Source organism: Mobula hypostoma, chromosome 19 (assembly GCF_963921235.1).
Source record: "Mobula hypostoma chromosome 19, sMobHyp1.1, whole genome shotgun sequence".
Classification (NCBI taxonomy): domain Eukaryota; kingdom Metazoa; phylum Chordata; class Chondrichthyes; order Myliobatiformes; family Myliobatidae; genus Mobula; species Mobula hypostoma.
In genome coordinates, this window is record NC_086115.1 from 35,143,228 (window position 1) to 35,163,696 (window position 20,469).

A 20,469-nucleotide genomic window follows, 5' to 3' on the forward strand; every position below is an offset into this window, starting at 1 on the left:
CAGCATCATTCTGCTCATTAAAATCCTCATCATAATTGAGCTACTGATCAGGAATTATGCTCAGATGACAGTGAAGGTGGTTCTGGTCTTGCTCTTAGTCTCTAATAAGTCAGTTGGTAGGTGGCTCAGAGGACTTAATCCAAAATGCACTACAATTTTGGATACTAGTGTTATGGCCCATTCACTAAATCTTACCTCACTGACCCAAAAAGGAAGGGAAACATTCCATATCATAAAATAACATTGTTAATAATTTAATGTATTTTGTTCCAGGTATTCATTTCCATCCATACATTTATCACTTCATTTTTCAGGGGTAGTATTTTCTTCTAATCTGTTTATGCTTGTTCCATATGTTCCTCCTTGCTTATCAACTTTTTAGCATTCATTTTTGTACAATTTTATAATTGCCTGAGTAAAATTTCCATAACACACCTCTTGGTGACTTGCCTGACATATTTTGACTGCAATAATGTCCAAAAGTCTTAGGCACATATATATAGTTAGGGTGCTTTAGACTTTTGCACAGTACTGTATATACTCCCAGGTCTTTGTGGATGCATGAAGTCATTTGGCTAAAGTACTTGTTTTCTATACCTAGTTTACAATTCCAGAATGAAATTCAATGTTTGGTTTGCTTAATTGATAATTATTCCACAAAGGCTGTCAAGCTAAATACTGAGCCTTCCAATGTCCATTTATCCTCGAGAACATCAACTACAGCTACTTAAACATCATTTGTCATTTATCTCTTTTTCTCTCAGTATGAATACTTCACCCAATTTTATGCAGTGTTGTCTTACCAGCTTGTAGGTTTTTAATCCAACTTGTTGGATTCTGCACTGACATTTTTTTTTATGAAAAGCAAAGTTATCATCAAAATTTGGACCATAGATTGGGCAGCTCCAAACTTCAACAACTATTTATGTTTGCATTTAAAGTACGTTTAAAATTATTATATCTCTAACTTTGCACTTTGTTGCTAAGTTTTAGAATCAGAATCAGGTTTATTATCACCAGCATGTGACATGAAATTTGTGAACTTAGCAGCAGCAGTTCAATGCAATACATAATCTAGCAGAGAGAGAAAAATAAATAAAATAAAACATAATAGTAAATAAACAAGTAAATCAATTGTGTATATTGAATAGGTTTTTTTAAAATGTGCAAAAGCAGAAATACTGTATATCAAAGAAGTGAGGTAGTGTCCAAAGCTTCAATGTCCATTTAGAAATCGGATGGCAGAGGGGAAGAAGCTCTTCCTGAATCACTGAGTGTGTGCCTTCAGGATTCTGTATCTCCTACCTGATGGTAACAGTGAGAAATGGGCATGCTCTGGGTGCTGGAGGTCCTTAATAATGGACGCTGCCTTTCTGAGACACCACTCCCTAAAAATGTCCTGGGTACTTTGTAGGCTAGTGCCCAAGATGGAGCTGACTAGATTTACAACCTTCTGCAGCTTCTTTTGGTCCTGTGCAGTCGCCCGTCCATACCAGACAGTGATGCAGCCTGTTAGGATGCTCTTCATGGTACAACTATAGAAATTTTTGAGTATATTTGTTGACATGCCAAATCTCTTCAAACTCCTAATAAAGTGTAGCTTCTTTATGACTGCATCAATATGTTGGGACCAGGTTAGATCCCCAGAGATCTTGACACCCAGGAACTTGAAGCTGCTCACTCTCTCCACTTCTGATCCCTCCATGAGGATTGGTACGTGTTCCTTCGTCTTACCCTTCCTGAAGTCCACAATCAGCTCTTTTGTCTTACTGACGTTGTGCCAGGTTGTTGCTGCGGCACCATTCCACTAGTTGGCATATCTCACTCCTGTACGTCTTCTCGTCACCGCCTGAGATTCTACCAACAATGGTTGTATCGTCAGCAAATTTGTAGATGGTATTTGAGCTATGCCTAGCCAGACAGTCATGTGCATACAGAGAGTAGAGCAGTTATTATTCTATGTCCTTCCATGCATGTTGTTTGGCTGGCATTCCACACCATGCTTCTTCATCATCAGTTTCTGATTTGCATTCAGTTTTCTATCCTTTTACTTACACTTATTGCTCTCTCCCAAATTGCAAACCTTTACCCAATACATTAATATTCACCCATTGGCAAATATCCTACCAGTTTCCCAGATTTAAATCTTTGAGGTCCTTAATCTGTTGCTCAGTTTTGGGGACCCAGCATTCATTGTATCTGCTGTCATATTTCTTGCAACAGCCAAGAAACTACAAAACCTCTCACACCCTTCTTGGAGAAACAATTTTTTCCAGTATGATGTTTGTTGCCCTTTCTACTGTGTTGGTTCCCCTAGCCCTCTTCCCCCTTCAATTCTAGTGGTTAGTTTCCAGAAACAAATCGAAAATTGGTTTTGCACAGATTTCTTCTCTGTCATGTAAACTATCTTAATCAGGCCCTTGACCACAGGCACTGTGACCACAATGGCTGTGGTATGGCTCACAACTCAATTTCCCACGTTTTCTATTCCATTCTGTTGTGTCTCATTATACTCAAAACGTTCTCCACATTTGGCACATTGATATTTAGCCTCTTGTGAGGTCTTTAACTTCCTCTTCATCAAATGCTTAGCCCATCCTCTCCTTGGCCAATTTTGTTGTCAGACGATGACTTCACTAAATTTGTATTGACCAAAGCACTGTTCAACATGTTCTGTTGGTTTTTCACCTTGGCTTACTTTGAACTTCCTCTCCCATGCATCACTTCCATCACAACTCCATCACAGTAGTTATCAGGCAATTTCTGACTTTTTGTCAGTCACCTACTTTTTTAATTCTCAGCTCACTACCTTTTAAGAGGAGTACTATTACCTGGAAATTAGATCACAATTTGAAGTGTTTTGATGCAGTTATATGAAAATTAATGTTTTATGATTATGTCAAAAAGTTGTCAAAATTTGACCAGGTGCCTGCACATTTAATAATTAGATTACAGGACACAAAGAGATATTCATTGAGTATTTTGTTGAGAATTGGCACTTGAAATTTGGTCACATTTGTTTTATGCCGGCCACAAACACATGCATGTTTTGAAATGGGAAGTGGGGGGGCGGGGGTGGAATCCTCATCTCCCATTCAACTTTTTGAACTGAACCAGCACCCTTAGCATTCTTCCTGCTATATTTCATTCTAAGATAAACTGCAGACCTCTGCACTGTCACTACGATGAAGGATTTCTACCTCTGTAAAAATACTATAGTTCATCTGCTGAAGCTCGCACCCTTGGCTTTGTTACCCACTCGATGGACTGTTAATTCCTCTAAACCCTTGCTTCCAAGCTGTCTGAGTCATCATAATTTTTTGTTCAACCACTTGTGGTTGCTGCTGCACATGTTGACTCTTGGTTAAGTAACATTCTAATTTAAGATCATCATCCTTATTTTCAAATCCCACTGTGGTTTCATCCTTTTGTTACTCTGTAATCTTCCCCAGTCCTCTAATGCTTCAGGTTAACTGTTTCTCCAATTTGGGTGTTTTAAAAGCAATCAGTTTAATTGTTCCAGGTCTGTTTCCTTGAAAATGCTTGGCTATTTTATAGCTTATGTTCACACAGGGTCTTTAATGTGGGGGAGTCTTAATGTAGACACTTCTCAACCTATGTATGGACACATCAAATTAGGAAAGCAGTAATCAAATTTTTTTTTACAAGATTATACAAGTTACTAGATTCAAAGGTCTTCCCCTCAGTCTGCCTTTGCGGAAAGCAATCATGAGTTGGGGTCAGAGGGCAGAGAGGCTTTCTTGGTGGTAGGATATTTTCTTTGGTGTGTTACTTTGGTGTTGTGTAGCAGTCCATTGAGTCCATTTGGAGAATCAAAAAGAAACAGTTGTGGTTGCTGTCAGCTGTTGTGGAGAACTTGTGCTTGGTTGAACAAATTGGCAGTTGTGGCTGGAGTTGGTGTTGAGGATCTCAGAAGGCCATAATCTTAAGGGTTAATATTTTATCTTGACAACTTAACTGGATGGTTTCTACTGCTAAATTCAATGACAATGGATGTCATTACACTTGTTCAAGAGCCTTAATACAGTAGTGCATAAGACATATCAAGGGCACAGGGGGTCAAAAACTACAGATTTTGTAGTAACTATTTTGTCATCAACCTGTTAGGAACCTTAAAGCTTTGGAGGTCATTCCGTAGTCCCAAATGGGAAGGCAAGAGATCAAATGTCAAGACAAGCTACCATAGTGCAACCCTGTTGGTGTGACTTGCATTTTTTTATGTGGGGAAAGTAGAAGAGCTGTATTTAATTTTATTTATTATGCACTTAAGTGCATTTTAAATAAAATGAAATATGCAGATGGAAACTAGAAGTGTCCTTTAGATGGTGCTGTTGGTACAGATAAAAAAAGTAACTTTATCAGAGTACATTCATGTCACCATATACAACCCTAAGATTTTCTGCGAGCATACTTAGCAAATCTATAGAATAGTAACTGTAAACAGGATCAATGTACAACAACCTGTGCAAATGCAAATGTAAATAAATAGCAATAAATAACGAGCATGAAATAACAAGATAAAAGAGTCCTTAAATGACTGTAGTTATCCCCTTTTGTTCAAAAGCCTGATGGTTGAAGGATAATAACTGCTCTTGAATCTGGTGGTGTGAGTCCTAAGGCACCTGTACCTTCTACCTGATGACAGCAGCAGGAAAAGAGCATGGCCTAGTTGGTGAGGATCTTTGATGACGGTTGCTGCTTTTCTACGGCAACATTTCATGTAGATGTGCTCAGTGCTTGGGAAGGTTTTACCCGTAATGTAATGCACTGAATCCACTACCTTTTGTAGCATTTTCTGCTCAAACACATTGGTGTTCCCATTCCAGGCCGAAATGCAGCCATTGAGCACTCTTTCCACTACACATCGATAGAAGTTTGCTAAGGTTCTCGATGACATGCCAAACCTCCGCAGACTCCTGTGGAAGTAGAGGTGCTGTTGTTCTTTCTTCGCAGTAGTATTTATATGATGGGTTCAGGACAGATCCTCTGAGATCTGTTTAAAGTTACTGACCGTCTCCAACTCTGATCCTCCGATGATTACTGGCTCATGGACCTCTGGTTTCCCTTTCCTGAAGTCTACAGTGAGTTCCTTGGTCTTATTGACATTGAGTAAGAGGTTGTTATTACACAGCCAAATTTTCAATCTCCCTCTGTATTGATGATTCATCACCCCTTTGATACAGCCCACAACAGTGGTGTCATCAGCCAACTTATATATGGTGTTGGAGCTGTACTTAGTCACACAGTCATAGGTGTAAAGTGAGTAAAGCAGGGGGCTAAGTATATATCCCTGCGGTGCTCCTGTGCTGATGGAGATTGTGGAGGAATTGTTTTTGCCAATCTGAACTGGCTGGGGCCTGCAAGTGAGGCAATCCAGGCTCGAATTGCACAAGGGGGTGTTGAGACCCGGGTCTTGGAGTTTACTCATTAGTTTAGAGATGATGGTGTTAAATGCCAAGCTGTAATTGATAAAGAGCATCCGGATGGCCAGATGTTCCTGGGTTGTGTGAAGAGCCAAAGAGGTAGCATCTGCTACAGACCTGTTGTTTCGGTAGGTGAATTGGAGCGGATCCAAGTCACCACTCAGACAGGAGCTGATATGCTTCAACACCAGCCTCTTAAAACACTTCATCACTGTGGATGTCAGTGCCGCTGGGCGATAATCATTTAGATAGATTATCACATTCTTCTTGGCACTGGTATGATTGAAGCCTACTTGAAGCAGGTTGGGTACCTCACACTGCTGGAGCGAGAGGTTGAAGATGTCCGTGAATATACCAGCCAGTTGGTCAGCACAGGTCTTCAGTACTCGGATAGGTACTCCGTCCGGACCAGATGCTTTCCTTGAATTTACTCTTTTGAAGGCTCCAGCGTTTATTGTCCTTTAAATAATCCATATTGATTCAGAGAGAGAAAAAAGATACTGGTTGAGCATCCCGTATCTGAAATGCTTGGGTTGGAAATGTTTTGGATTTTGGAATATGTGCATCTATATAATGAGATATCTTGGGGATAGGACCCAAGTCCAAACACAATATCTATTTACATGACTACACAGCTTATGTACAGCTAGTGTGAAGCTCACTGAGCGAACAGTCTGCAGATGGAGCTCAGTCCTCCAGAGACTGTTGGAGTTGAATGACCACCCCGACTGCATCTTTAACTGCGTTCCAGTACTGTATTGATTTCATATCCGCCATTGATTTCAAACAGCCACAGCAACTATGACAGGAGGGGAGTAGTTTTATATAATATTTTTAGTAATTTTGTGCATGAAACAATCATCTTCAATTTTCAGTTTGTTGTGCTAGATCTTTGCTTGTCTCGTGATCAGCATACCGTTAAAGCGGCATATGTTCATTCTGCTGAAGAAACCACTCATTCAGTACATGATAAAGATCTTCAATTTTCATCTTATGCGGTGTTTTTCTATTTTTCATTGCTTCTGTGGATAAGCCCTCCAGGTGTGTTCTCTCTGAGTACTGTTGAGACATTCTCCCTTTTCAGCTGTGTAATCCTTCCACCTCTTCTCCCCCCTCCCCCCCCCCACCACCTACGCAGTCCTGTTCCTCACACAAACAGGTCTCTGTAATGATAATGACATCCTAACTCTATGTGCTGATCCAGCCTCGAAGTTCATCCTCTTCCTCTCGCATTGAAATAAACACATTTCAACCTATCGATTTCACAGGATTTATTAGCCTGTTCCTTGCTGTCTTTCCTTTCAGTTATACTTGTTATACCACCTTCCTTGCCCTCAAATCTACCATTTGTTACCCTGTCACTTTATTAAACACTCCTGAGTTGCACTAACAAACCTCCCAGTGAGGATATTGGTTCCCCTCCGGTTCAGATGCAAACAATCTTGTTTGTACAGGTCCTACTTGCCATGGAAGAGGGCTCAATGATCCATATGTAGCTAAGGTAGTGCAATGAGCCACTTGGTGGCACAATAATATTAGCGCCGGACTCCGGAGCGAAGGTTCCCGAGTTCGAATCCAAGTCGGGTTGAGCATCGAGCTAGCAACTTGGCCTCGTAAAAACAAGAATAGCTTGCTACGGAAACACCGTCAAAAAACGGTGCCCTGATAACTCCACTGCCAAGTTGAGGGCTATTCTTCTTCTACTAGTGCAATGAGCAAACAGTCTAGCTGTCTTATTTTAAGACAGTGTCTGACTTGAAGACCAGTGCCTGTGCTGGACTTCAGTAAGGCCAGTTGGAGGGCAACCAACTAGGATTTGACTGGCATTCCAGTAGTTGGGGTTTGCTATTAAGTTTTCAGTGGAAGATTTGAGCCATTGAATGGTGACTGTGTAGAATCCAGTCGTGATGTTGCAGTACATGCAGATTAAGTGGTGGCTGTCAAATTGGAATTACAAGGGGTGATTGATAATTTGTGGCCTAAGGTAGAAGGAGTCAATTTTAGAAAACCTAGCACATTTATTTTTCAACATAGTCCCCTCCTACATTTAAAAGTTGCTGGTGAACGCAGCAGGCCAGGCAGCATCTCTAGGAAGAGGTGCAGTCAACGTTTCAGGCCGAGACCCTTCGTCAGGACTAACTGAAGGAAGAGTGAGTAAGGGATTTGAAAGTTGGAGGAGGAGGGGGAGATCCAAAATGATAGGAGAAGACAGGAGGGGGAGGGATGGAGTGAAGAGCTGGACAGGTGATTGGCAAAAGGGATACGAGAGGATCATGGGACAGGAGGTCCAGGAAGAAAGACGGGGGGGGGGGGGACCCAGAGGATGGGCAAGGGGTATATTCAGAGGGACAGAGGGAGAAAAAGGAGAGTGAGAGAAAGAATGTGTGTATAAAAATAAGTAACAGATGGGGTACGAGGGGGAGGTGGGGCATTAGCGGAAGTTAGAGAAGTCGATGTTCATGCCATCAGGTTGGAGGCTACCCAGACGGAATATAAGGTGTTGTTCCTCCAACCTGAGTGTGGCTTCATCTTTACAGTAGAGGAGGCCGTGGATAGACATGTCAGAATGGGAATGGGATGTGGAATTAATCCCAGTGGCCACACATTTTGGATCATTTCCTATCATTTTGGATCTCCCCCTCCCCCTCCAACTTTCAAATCCCTTACTCACTCTTCCTTCAGTTAGTCCTGATGAAGGGTCTCGGCCTGAAACGTCGACTGCACCTCTTCCTAGAGATGCTGCCTGGCCTGCTGCGTTCACCAGCAACTTTTATGTGAGTTGCTTGAATTTCCAGCATCTGCAGAATTCCTGTTGTTTGCCCTCCTACATTTACACACTTAGTCCAGCGGTCGTGGAGCATATGGATCTTGGACATCCAGGAAGTGTCCACAGCAGGGGTGATTGATTAGTTTGTGGCCTAAGGTAGAAGGAGATGAGTTATACGGCTCTTGTTACATGCACATGCAGTTCAACTCTGAGTGATAATGCAGAAAGTTTGAAGTTAATAACTCATCTCCTTCTACCTTAGGCCACAAACTTACCAATCACCCCTGCTGTGGGCACTTTCTAGAGGTCCAAAATCTGTATGCTCCACGACCGCTGGACTAAGTGTGTAAATGTAGGAGGGGACTTTGTTGAAAGATAAATGTGCTAGGTTTTCTAAAATTGACTCCTTCTACCTTAGGCCACGAACTTATCAATCACCCCATGTAGGTAAATATTTACAAGGGAAATATTGCAGGCACATAGAGAACAAGGCAGATTCCAGCATCTTGTTTCTGATAAGTTTATCTGATTTATCCCAGTTGCTGCTTGCTTCTGCTCCACCTTTCGATTGAGTACAGCACCAGCACCGGCAGGAAACGAGGATGTGCGGCTTCAGGAAGTTAATGTGGCATTGATCATAAGGCACTGGCCAGGTCAAATGGAATCCAGCCCACTGCTGCAGCTTTTGGTTTAAGGAAAGTGTAGGAGTTAAGTTGTTGATTTTTGAGAAAATGGATCCTTTTTTATGCTCCCTCTGCAATGAAAATGCTGATGGATTTGGTTGTCATCGTAACTAGCCATTTTCTACTTTTGTTTTAGGCTATTGCAAGAGGAATCCATTTTGAAATAACATATTTTCCTGCTATTAATGATTCCACACTAAGAAGATACACCATTTCAAATGGAATCTGCCTGATAAACGTATGCAAAGGAAAGGTAAGGAATGTTATTCTGATGTCTCCGTGTTTAATTGAGATGAATATGGACGAGCCCATACAAGTGTACAATTTTACTCAAGCATTCTTTCAGAAGCTGCTTTGAAAGTCATGAGACATGTAATGCAAGGAAATTTGGCCAAGTGAAATCAGAATTGGATAGCCCACAGAAGGCAGAGGGTGGTAGTAGATGTAGCTATTTGCTTGAAGGTGGGTGACAAATGGTGCTCCCTTGGGGTCTGTTCTGGGACTCCTGCTCTTTATGAGTGTTATAAATGACTTGGATGAGGAAGAATGGGTTTGGAAGTTTGCAAATGACACAAAGGTTGATGGTATTGTGGACAGTGTAGAACAGTGTTTCCCAGCCTTTTTTTTTTAGCCCAGTGCCCCCCTAAAGCACGTTCATACTTGCCATTCCCCTCTTGGGCACAATATACTTTCTTGCACCCCCATATTGTAAAAACATGTCTACCATATTCTAATATCAGCAAAATGATTCTGCTTTAATTTTTCCTTTTGTCTTTAAACCTAGCTTACACAGTAGCTTTGCACTGCACGACGGCTTCGATATCAATGTGATCCTTGAGCTTGAGTTGAAGTATCTGGTTTAAGTTGTGACAGCAAAAGCCATAAGTCCTCACAAGTAACAATGTCCAAGCGGTTTCTGTTTTTTGTGAGTTTGTGGTTCTCTTTACTGAAGCCTCTTTCAACAAGGTAGGAGGATGGAAATTCAATGAAGAGCAGTTTGGCTCATCTCCAAAGACCAGAAAATTTTGTATGACAGTATAGCCACATACCACAAAATCCAACATTTTTGAAAAGCATTTTTGCTTCTTCCATCATTCTGAATTTCGATAATGTCTTCTTGCAAGCTGTCTTCCTGTTCTTCCACCTTGCAAAGAAATAGGTTAACTAAAAAGTTCGAAATTTCCGGATTGTTCAAATCCTTGAATCAATTCTGAAAATCCTTTAGTGACTGCAGGTGTAGCAGTTGTCTTGCAAATCACCGTCTCTGAAAGAGAGTGCCATACTTTCCATGCAGGCAAACTGTGAGGACATTCTTCTCCCAATGTTTTGCTTATATATTTCCAATTTTCCAATAAAAGTGAAACTGCACTTTTTGCCTGGATTAAATTGTAATTCTCACCCTGCAGTTGCATATTTAGAATGTTTATTTTGGATGAGGAGTGATTTGATGGAGGAAAATAAGATTATGAGAGGCATAAGTAGAGTGGACAGCTAGCACCATTTTCCCAGGGCAGCAATGGCTAATAGCAGGGGACATTATGTTAGCACGACTGGGGGAAAGTTTAGGGGAGATTTCAAAGGTAGGTTTTTTAAACAGTGGTAGGTGCTTGAAATACACTACTGGGGGCGGTAGTTGAGGAAGAAATAAAAACAGGGTGATACGCTGTGTCAGAGGGAAGGGTTAGATTGATGATGGGGTAGGTCTATATAGGTCGGCATAATATCATTAACCGAAAGGCCCATGCTGTGCATTTTGTTATTGCTTATGATTATAGGATGTGTTTTTCTACATTCTATAATCATGAGCAATAAGAAAATCAAATTAATTAGCAAATGAGAGTGTTTGTGGCTATAGATATTCCATCTCCAATATTGGGCCGAAACTCCAAAGTAAAAACATGAGGGGAATGAAAGAGGCACTCACGTTGTCATTCACTCCAATCTCTAAAGACTTCATGGAGGATTATTGAATCCCTAGCAAAACTGATGTCTGTAATTACGCTCCAGAATCATCTGTGCGTTCTATTAAACCGTGCTTTACTTTGTATTGCTATCAACCAGTGCACTGAATTGGAACTTTTGCTGCCTCACAGTTGATCTTGTCCTGTTCTAATTGCATTGTGTTCTGTTAACATGCAGAGCTTGAAAATGCAAAAGTATTTGTAAGGCCTGGAGTATTTTAATCAATTTGATTCTAAATCTTTGTAATCAATTAATCAAACCCATGGAGCCTCATTTCTTCCTTTCTTCCCCTTTAGGTATACTAAATTTATCATGTCATAGTTGCCATTTAGATTAAGATCATTGTGCTACTTAAGAAAAGCCTACTGTGATCACCATAGTGATTAGCTTTCAATTAGTTTAGAGTGCTTTGAAGACTATTTTTTCTAAACAAATCTAGCTCTTTAAATTGCTAATCATGTGAAGTTTCTGTGTATTCAATGGTGTAGAAATCCTGCAGTCTTGTATTTAAACTTGACAATATTTATGTTTGTATTATTTTAGAACATAATTGTGTCAAGTGCAACTGAAGAGGTATGTTTAATGATTTATTATCCAATAGTGCATCTTTAGTAATGAGCAAATTTGATTATACTTGCTTTCATGTCACAGATATATTTTCTCCTACTGAAGTAGTAATATTTTTACAGTAATTTTATTTATTAAAATCCCACCAGGAACAGTGCACTTAATCAGCTAACTACAATTTAGAAATGTTCACCTAGTGCTTGCAGCAGCAGTTATTTCTAAAATGTTTTGAAGCACTGCTGAATAAATTGATGTTTTTGAAATTTATGATGTTGCAGTTTGGTTTTTCCCCCAGACTTGCTCTCATTTTGTCCAGATTTGAAGAGGCCTGTCTCGCTAACCATCTGCATCCTCTGGTTCAGTGGCATGGTCTTGTTGGTGCCTCAGCCTTTGGTGTTTCCATATTGAGTCTTTGCCCCCAAAATGTCTCTAACATTCAGCAAAGCTTGGGGGCAGTATTTTCATGCTGTAATGTGTATTTGGTCTTAATTTTTAAATGTTTAGTTAGTGCCATTGAAAAACTTAAATTGTTTACAGAATTACTTGGATTGATTTGAAGAAATAAAAATTTAATTTGAATCATGCAAGACTTCAAAGCACAGTAATTTCTAATTAATGATTTCCCTTCCCCTTGGATCCTAAATTTTCAATATTTCCCTGTTGAAATAAGGCAAATGCACTCGGACTAATTTCTGTCACCATATTAGAGGTGGATAATAAATGTGACCTTTTTCAGTTGCCCAATCCATGGTAGTAAATACCCAAAATTTTGTGAAATTTTATTGCTAAAAATGTTTTCTAAATCAGAATATTAATGCCTTTTTTTTTGCAGTTCTTGGGACTGAGAGGACCATATGATATTTCTAACTTGTATCCTTAACAAAAGTGTTTGTGGATATTAATAATGTACAGCTTGCATTGAATTTATTCATATGCATCCTCTATCAGTAGCCATGTTCCTTTACTGAAACAAAAGCAGCTTCTCAGTTCAGTTGTGTGTCAGGATATATTTCATAAAATAATTTTTGGAGCAATTCCAAGATTACACTGGAAAGCAAAGACAGAGACTTTTCCTCTACTGCAAACTACCTTTTTGGGCACTTGCTTCCTGACTGCATCAATTCAATCTACACGGAGTTCATTAAGTTTTGGGTCAAACAGATTTGGTCAGCTAACTCTGCTGCTGGCCCTCCTCCTACCTATCCAAAGTTTCAGGGATCACCCCAGTGCTTGTGTCACACTTGGATCTCTCTTAATTCCTTCCTGTCTCTCTGAATTTTCTTTACCCACAAGACCCACCACCTGCTGCTTTTTTTTGTAACTGAACAGCTAGGCACCCAATTTCTCTTTCTGTTTTGGCAGCTCACTTTCCTTGAGCACAGATTCTTCTTCAAATCTGCTACTTTGCCTTTAAGTTTGCAAGATGGGATGTTTTTGCCAAGGCCAGTATTGGTTGCCTATCCCTAATTGCGCCAGGATAATAGTGATTAGTGGGCTGTCAGCTTAATTATTGCATTTTGCTGTGAGCAGAATGTGTTAGTTTATGGGATCCCATGAGGAAAATAATTGGTCATGGGGGTAGGGGGAGGGGGAGGGGGGTACCTGCCTGCTGTGTTCCACCAGCATTTTGTGTGTGGTGTCAAGGGTTTGCAGGTGCTGACATGTTGAACCTGATGCCTGGCCTTGGTGGAAATTGTATAACTAGAAGCTGCTGTTGAAGTACTGACGCGTAACTCCAAGGTGATTTGTTGCATTCACTGACAATGTGCTAATGGTGAAGGATGTGGATGGGAAGGTGCTGGGTGTGGTGATAATGAAAGTGAGTTGCTGGATTTACATTTTTTAGATTAGACTAGATTATGAGGACACGCAGTCCTCTTTTATTGTCATTTAGTAATGCATGCATTAAGAAATGATACAATGTTTTTCCAGAATGATATTATAGAAACACATGACAAACCGACTTAAAAACTGACAAGAACCACACAATTATAACATATAGTTACAACAGTGCAAAGCAATACCGTAATTTGATAAGAACAGACCATGGCATGGTAAAAATCTCAAAGTTTCTCGAAAGTCCCATCATCTCACGCAGACGGTGAACCTCCAGTGCCGCAAACTTGCCAATGCAGCATACTGGAAACATGCGACCACAGTCCGACTCCCGAGTCCGTCCGAAAAACTCCGAGCCTCCGATCAGCTCTCCGACACCGAGCACCGAACACCATCTCTGCGGAGCGCTTCGACCCCGGCCCCTGCAACAGGCAATAGGCAAGGCTGAGGATTTGGGGCCTTCCCCTCCGGAGATTCTCGATCGCACAGTAGCAGCAGCAGCAAAGTGGGCATTGCAGAAGTTTCTCCAGGTGTTCCTCCGTGCTTCTTACGGCTGTCTCCATCAAATCTGGATTGTGCATGGCCCCCTAGTTAACACATAAAATATCATTGGGAACGGCCGCGCATGCTGCGTAGCGCTGCCATCTTTTCCTCCCTCCTCCAGGCATTCATCCAGGCATGAGAAATTCGTTCATCATGCTCCTGATATACCACGCAGTTGGTTGCGAGGTAAATCATTTCAAGTTGTAGAATAATACATTACGGAAACAGGCCATTGGGACCAACTGGTTCATACCATCCAAGATTCCCATCGGAGCTAGTCCTGTGTGCCCATGTGTAGCTGTATCACTGTAAATCTATCTTTTCCACATACTTGCCTTTTGAATGACATTAAAGTACCTGCCCCAAACACTTGCTGGCAGCAAATTCCATGTACTAGGTAAAAATGTTGCCCTTTGGGTTTTTATAAAATCTCTCTCCTTACACTTAAGCTCACCACTCCTTGATTACCCATCCTTGGGGGGGAAAAAGACTGTATGTTCACTCTATCAATGCCACTCATCATGATACGTACCTCTATAAAGATCTCCCCTTATTCTCCTGTGCTCAACCTTTCTCCGTACTCTAGTCTCGGAAACGTGCTTGCAAATCTCCCCTGCACTCTTTCCAGATTAATGACATCTTTCCTGTAGCAGAGTGACCAAAGCTGGGCATAATATTCCAAATGCAGACTCACCAACATCTTGACAAATGTCGCATAACAGTTCAACTTCCCTGAGCCTTTCTGTTCACTATGAAAATCTTTCTCTCATTTGTCTTCCCAAATACAACATCTTGCAAATCTAAAGTTACTTGCTACAGGATATCAAATGTCGCTTGACATCACACCAGGGTAGCTCATTCAAAAGTTACTGGATAGAGTGTCTCTGGATATTGGTGATGAGGATTTAGCAATATCAGTACAATTGAATGTCAGTTGTAGCCAACTAGGATCATTACCTGATACTTAATAAATGTTACTTCTCCCTTTTCAAGTCATGCCTGAATATTATCCATATCTTGATGTATTTTCCAAATTTTAAGATTTGAGAATGGATTAGAATTTTCTGCCATCATTGGCAAACATCCTCACTTTCAACACAGTTGAAGGAATCTAATTGGTGAAGCATCTGAAGGTGATTCAGCGAATGACTTCCCTAAAGAGATGCCCAACCCTAGGTTAGTGCTCAGTTAGTTATCCTGGGAATAACTATTCAAAATGTAGGTGTATTTGGGATGGTATTGAGAATCCCATCTGTGTATATGAAGGACACAAGCCCAAAAGGTAGCAAAAGGAGTGCCATCACCTCAAACTATCCATCCCCTTGTGGCCCTGTGAGGAGTCTGCATTTCCCACATTACCCTTCTCAACAGCCTAAAAAAAAGACCAGCTAGATAAAAGTAGTTTTCTTATGATTCTTAAGAAGAAGAGACTTAAATAGATTGGTTTGTAGTTGGAAAGAGAGCAGAATCCAGTAATTATGGCCTTCAAAGGAGCCAACAATATGGGTGAAATGAGGATTTGGTTTTGTTGAGGGGCATAGATATCAATTCAAAAATAAGATCTCAAAGTGCACTGTTGACGAGATGTCTCAAAGATCATATATGTTAGTTGGTGAGCAGTTAAAGGCATGAAAATTAAGTCATGCCCTGTAATGGAAACATTTGATTTGCTCATGTCTTGATAAAGAAAATGATATGGAAGCAAAAAGGAATTGAATTTCTTCTCTATTAGGACAGGAATAAATAATTGTCATCAATATGATAATGTACTATCTGTGGTGCCTCCAATCTGTAAATAATGGGAGGAATACCTAATGAAAACTTGCCTTTGAATGTTACTTTGCATAGAGTAAATTTTTCTACTGTTTTGTAAAATGGTTGTCACAGGAACAAACTTGTTGCTTTGGTATATAAAGTTACAATCCTTGACTACGTTACTGAAAGTGGAATGCTTTTTGGCCTATCTGAAGGAGATGCCAAAGCTGCCGTATCAACAAACTGCAGAGCTGTCCTTCTGCATGGAGGTGAGTAAATGTACTCAATTGTTATGTTCTTACTCACTCAGCTAAGCTGAGCAAAATTGACTAAGGTAGCTTGTTTGTCTATTTCTGTACTAAATTGCTGTATTTCAGTTGTTATAGTCTGCATGTTTCAAATTAATAAGATAAACACAATGGTAGAACAAACGTAATCACGCAAACGCACTGGGGCTAATGTCTGTCACCATATTAGATGTGGATAGTAAATGCAGCAGTTCATATTTGCAAGTAATTTTATTGGATGTTTTACTGGGAGCTCATTCTATCTGGAATTATGGAGAGAGTCCAATATCCTGCAGCTTGATGAGATAATATTGTACACTAACTAGCATGTAACAGCTTGATATATTTAATAAGCTAAGCTTAGACTTCCCTTTCATAGGATACTGCATCAATTCTAGTGCTCAAATTAGCAATCTGTTAATTCATCTTTACTTAAACCAACTGATTGCCACACTTCAACTTGTATAAAGGCAACATGTTGAAAATCAAAAATAAAAATGAAAAAGTTGGAAGCAGTTAGAGCTCAGTCTTATCTGAAGAGAGAACCAGAGTTAATGTTTGAGGTTTTTATCTTGCATGTTGTGTATCTAATTTAATACTGAGATGATGTTCAGTAAGCTTTGTTGAGCTTCATTACAACAGTGTAGGAATGTGAGGGTATAAATTCAGAATGGCAGTGGACCAGAACATTGAGATAGTATTGGCGCATGGCCAAGTGGTTAAGGCGTTGGACTAGTGAACTGAAGCTCGCGAGTTCGGGCCTCAGCTGAGGCAGAGTGTTGTGTCCTTGAGCAAGGCACTTAACCACACATTGCTCCTGCACATTTGGTAGCCCAGAGGCAGCGGTCAGTGCAAAATGGACAAGACAAGACAATAGAGGTTAGCTTATATAGAAGAGGCTCTCAATGCAAACCCTTCTAAACCCTGGTGATAGACACTGTTCTCAGCAGCAGTCTAAATATATTATTTGCTGCTACACTTTGAGTGAGATTATGGAGGTCTGGAAGGATTTGATAGGACAAGAAGGTACTCTGATAGGAAGAATGGTTCTATGGGATGAAGAATGTTGTTCACCATTATCATGGGAGAATCAGTGCTATTAGAGTACTGTCATGGGAGGGGAAGAGTTGGTGGAAATGGTCTGGATAAAGCTGAGAGGAAGGAGAGTCATGTTGTGGTTCTAAGGAGTAGGAGCTGAGGAGTGGAGAGTAAGATTGTAATGAGAATAGCAGGAAATTGAATATTTCCTTGAATTGGTCAGTAAGGGAGATCTTGGTCAAGGATTTAAATAAACAATATATTGGAAGCTTTGAAATGAGAAGTTACTGGAACTAAAACAGATACAATGGATAAGGACTGAGAAACTATTTGGGAACAAATATGATCAAAGCAGCTGTGGGAATTGATGAGTTTATGGTGGACATTGGTCAATAGCATTTCCCCAACAGGTTGTGGGGTGGGGTGGGGGGAAATAGAAGAATAAAAGACAGGTCTTTGTAACGGTAAAGTAAAAGTAGAAATTGAAACCAATATTGCTGAAATATTCCAATTCAGATCAAGAATAAGAAATGTCAGTAATCTTGTCGTTGTACTCTTAACAAAGATGTAAGACTGGTACCAAATACAGTGGATTCTGGTTAATTGGAACATAGTGGGATCAGTGCTCTTTGGCTCAATTAAGTGCTAGCTAAACTTTAATGAAATAGTTTAGAAGTATAAAAAGGATGAACTAAGTAACTAATTATGTATTAAAATAAAATACAGAACAAATAACACTACCAATACTACTACTGGACTATAAAACTGCATTAGTTCCTAATAGCTTTCGATGGAGGAATTCATTCAATATACGCTACCGTGTTCTTTTGATTAACTGTAAATGAACAAAATCAGTACAGAGTTGTACTGTAGATAATGAACTGCCTTCATACAATGGTTTCGATGATTGCATCCTCCAAATCTTCATTTTCATTGTAATACTCAAGATGATTGTCAAAGCCTTCAAATTCTTAATAGTTTCTAACTTGTTGAAGTAGTGAAATTGTTTCATTTTCACTCCCGGCCGTACCTGGCATCTCCAAGCCTGAATGCTTAAAACTGCAGTGAGCAAATCAGTCCTGAATTGTCTTATTGCTTATTTCTTGTCAATTATCAGTGACAAAAATCACTACTTTTTTTAACACAAACTCACACAACTGACACCGGTTAAAAACTGTTCACTCCAAGCACGTTGTAGTGTCTAACGGCCACAAACGTCCACGCAACTGACGCTAATTAGAAACCAATCAGCAACAGTATCCTGCCCCCACTAAGTGGCACAGTGTCTCAAGTAAACAAAAGGAATCCCACCAAATTTCTTGATTAGTTTTTTTTCTTTAAGAATTAGCCCAAATAAGTGGCTGCCCTGATTATCCAATGGCCCAGTTAACTGGAATCCACTGTATATTTCTGAAATCCCTCAAATAGGACTTAAATGATTATCTTGTCAACACTTTTTACTTGAAGGAAGTTGAGTTCCTTTTTCAATATAATATGTTCAGTTACGTAACTAAGGTATGGAGATGGATTTCGACTAATTGACTTTTTTTTTGTTCACAAGGGGGTTTGGGTCATTCAAGCCTTTACCATGTGAGATAGATCTGTAAGGAATTGTGTCTATACATAGTGAAAGGGAGAAAGGTCCAAGAAACTGACAAGTGGCAAGAAGTATCTAGGACCATAGAACCACAGAGAGATTGAAAGTATGAAGAGCAGAATTTAGTTTGGAATCTGAATAGAACAACCTGAAACCAAATATGCCAATTAATGAGATGTTGCTATGAAAAATGAGGTTTAGAGAAAACTGATAAAAACAGAAAGGAAGTAAAACAGTGGAGGCAGGCATGGAGGGATTTCCATTTGTCTCTTAATAGAGAACTAAATTCCCTGAGATGGGCACCATATACAGTGGCATCCAAAGGTTTAGGCACGCCGATCAAAATTTCTGTTACTGTGAATAGCTAAGCAAATAAAAGATGAACTGATTTCCAAAAGGCATAAAGTTAAAGATGGTACATTTCTTTAATATTTTAAGCAAGAAAACTTTTTATTTCCATCTTTTACAGTTTCAAAATAACAAAAAAGGAAAAGGGCCGGAAGCGTGCGCACGCACACACGCGCGCGCGCACACACACACACACACACACACTTTTAAAAAAGTGTAAAATATAAGGTATATACATACCGTGTAAAAGTATCCAGCCCCAACCCTTTGTTCACATAAATGAATGGCTTTGTTCAATTTAACTAGGAACTTTTATTTGTGAATCACATGTTCCTTTTCTCACAGTGGAGCCCAAAAAATAGGGAAAATTGTAAAGCATGAAAAATTAAAAATTTAAAAACTTGAAGTGTCGGTAGTTCAAAAGTATTCATGCTGCTTTGCTTAGTACTTAGTTGAACCACCTCTTGCAGCTATTACAGCCAGTAGTCTTTCTAAATAAGTCTCTATTAGCTTTGCACAAAGGAATGCAGCAAGAGTTGACCATTTCTCCATGCAAAATTGCTCAGGCTGTGCCAGGTTAGTTAGGGAGCTATAGTGGGGGTCTTCCCAGAGATGTTCAATTAGGTTAAGGTCGGGGCTCTGACAGGGCCACTCAAGGACATCAATTTTCTTCATTTGAAGCCACGCCATTGTTGCTCTGGCAGTGTGCTTTGGGTTATTGTCCTGTTGAAAGATGATTTTCTTCCCCAGTTTAAGCTTTCTGGCAGATGCTGGCAAGTTTTTATCCAGGGTTTCTCTTATTTAGCAGCATTGATCTTCACATGAATCCTGACCAAATTTCCAGACCCTACTGCTGAAAAGCATCCCCATAGCATGATGTTACCTCTACCATACTTCACAGTAGGGTTGGTGTTACCAAGCTGATGTGCAGTATTAGATTGATGCCATACGTGCTGCTTTGTGTTGAGGCCAGAAAGTTCTACTTCAGTCTCATCTGACCACAAGACCTTCTTCCGCATCTTTACAGTATCTTCTAAGTCAAGGGTCCCCAACCTTTTTTGCACTGCGGACCGGTTTAATATTGACAATATTCTTGCGGACCGGCCAACTGGGGGGCCAGGGGGGCGGTGGTAAGTTCAACAGTGGGCTTGGCAGGAAACGAGGAAGCGTGCAGCAGACTCATATTGTTTCATATTGCCAAATCATATCGTTTCCTCACGGCCCGGTAGCACATACTTTGCGGCCTGCTAGTTGGGAACCATTGGTCTAAGTGATGCTTTGTAAAGTCTTGGCAAGGATGTGCTTTTTTTTTAAAGCCAGGGCTTCTTCCTTGCCACTTTTCCATTAGTACCCATTTTGTGTTAGGTCTTAAAGATTGTAGGGCCATGAACTTCATCTCCTGTTGCAGCCACTGACCTCTGCAGCTCACTCAGAATGACTTTGCATCACAGTAGCTTCTCTTACAAGTGCTATTCTTCTCCAGTTCCTCTTTGGTTTAAAGACCTAGGCAGTGTGGCTGTGGTTCCTTTTTCCACTCTTTCACAATGGACCACACTGAGCTTCGCAGTATGTTCAGTGGCTTTGAGGTGGTCTTGTGCCCTTCCCAGATTTATGCTTCTTTATTATCATCTCCCTGACTTGC

General features: G+C 40.3%; 1 protein-coding gene across 1 annotated transcript in view; it reads left to right on the forward strand.

The window, feature by feature from the left end:
* Window positions 1-20,469, forward strand: part of rpp30 (ribonuclease P/MRP 30 subunit) — a 38,514-nt gene that overhangs the window by 13,012 nt on the left and 5,033 nt on the right. The window contains exons 7-10 of the mRNA XM_063071669.1: window positions 9,031-9,147; window positions 11,400-11,429; window positions 12,256-12,293; window positions 15,747-15,826. Coding sequence (XP_062927739.1) covers window positions 9,031-9,147; window positions 11,400-11,429; window positions 12,256-12,293; window positions 15,747-15,826 — 265 coding nt within the window. The remainder of the gene's footprint in view (window positions 1-9,030; window positions 9,148-11,399; window positions 11,430-12,255; window positions 12,294-15,746; window positions 15,827-20,469) is intronic.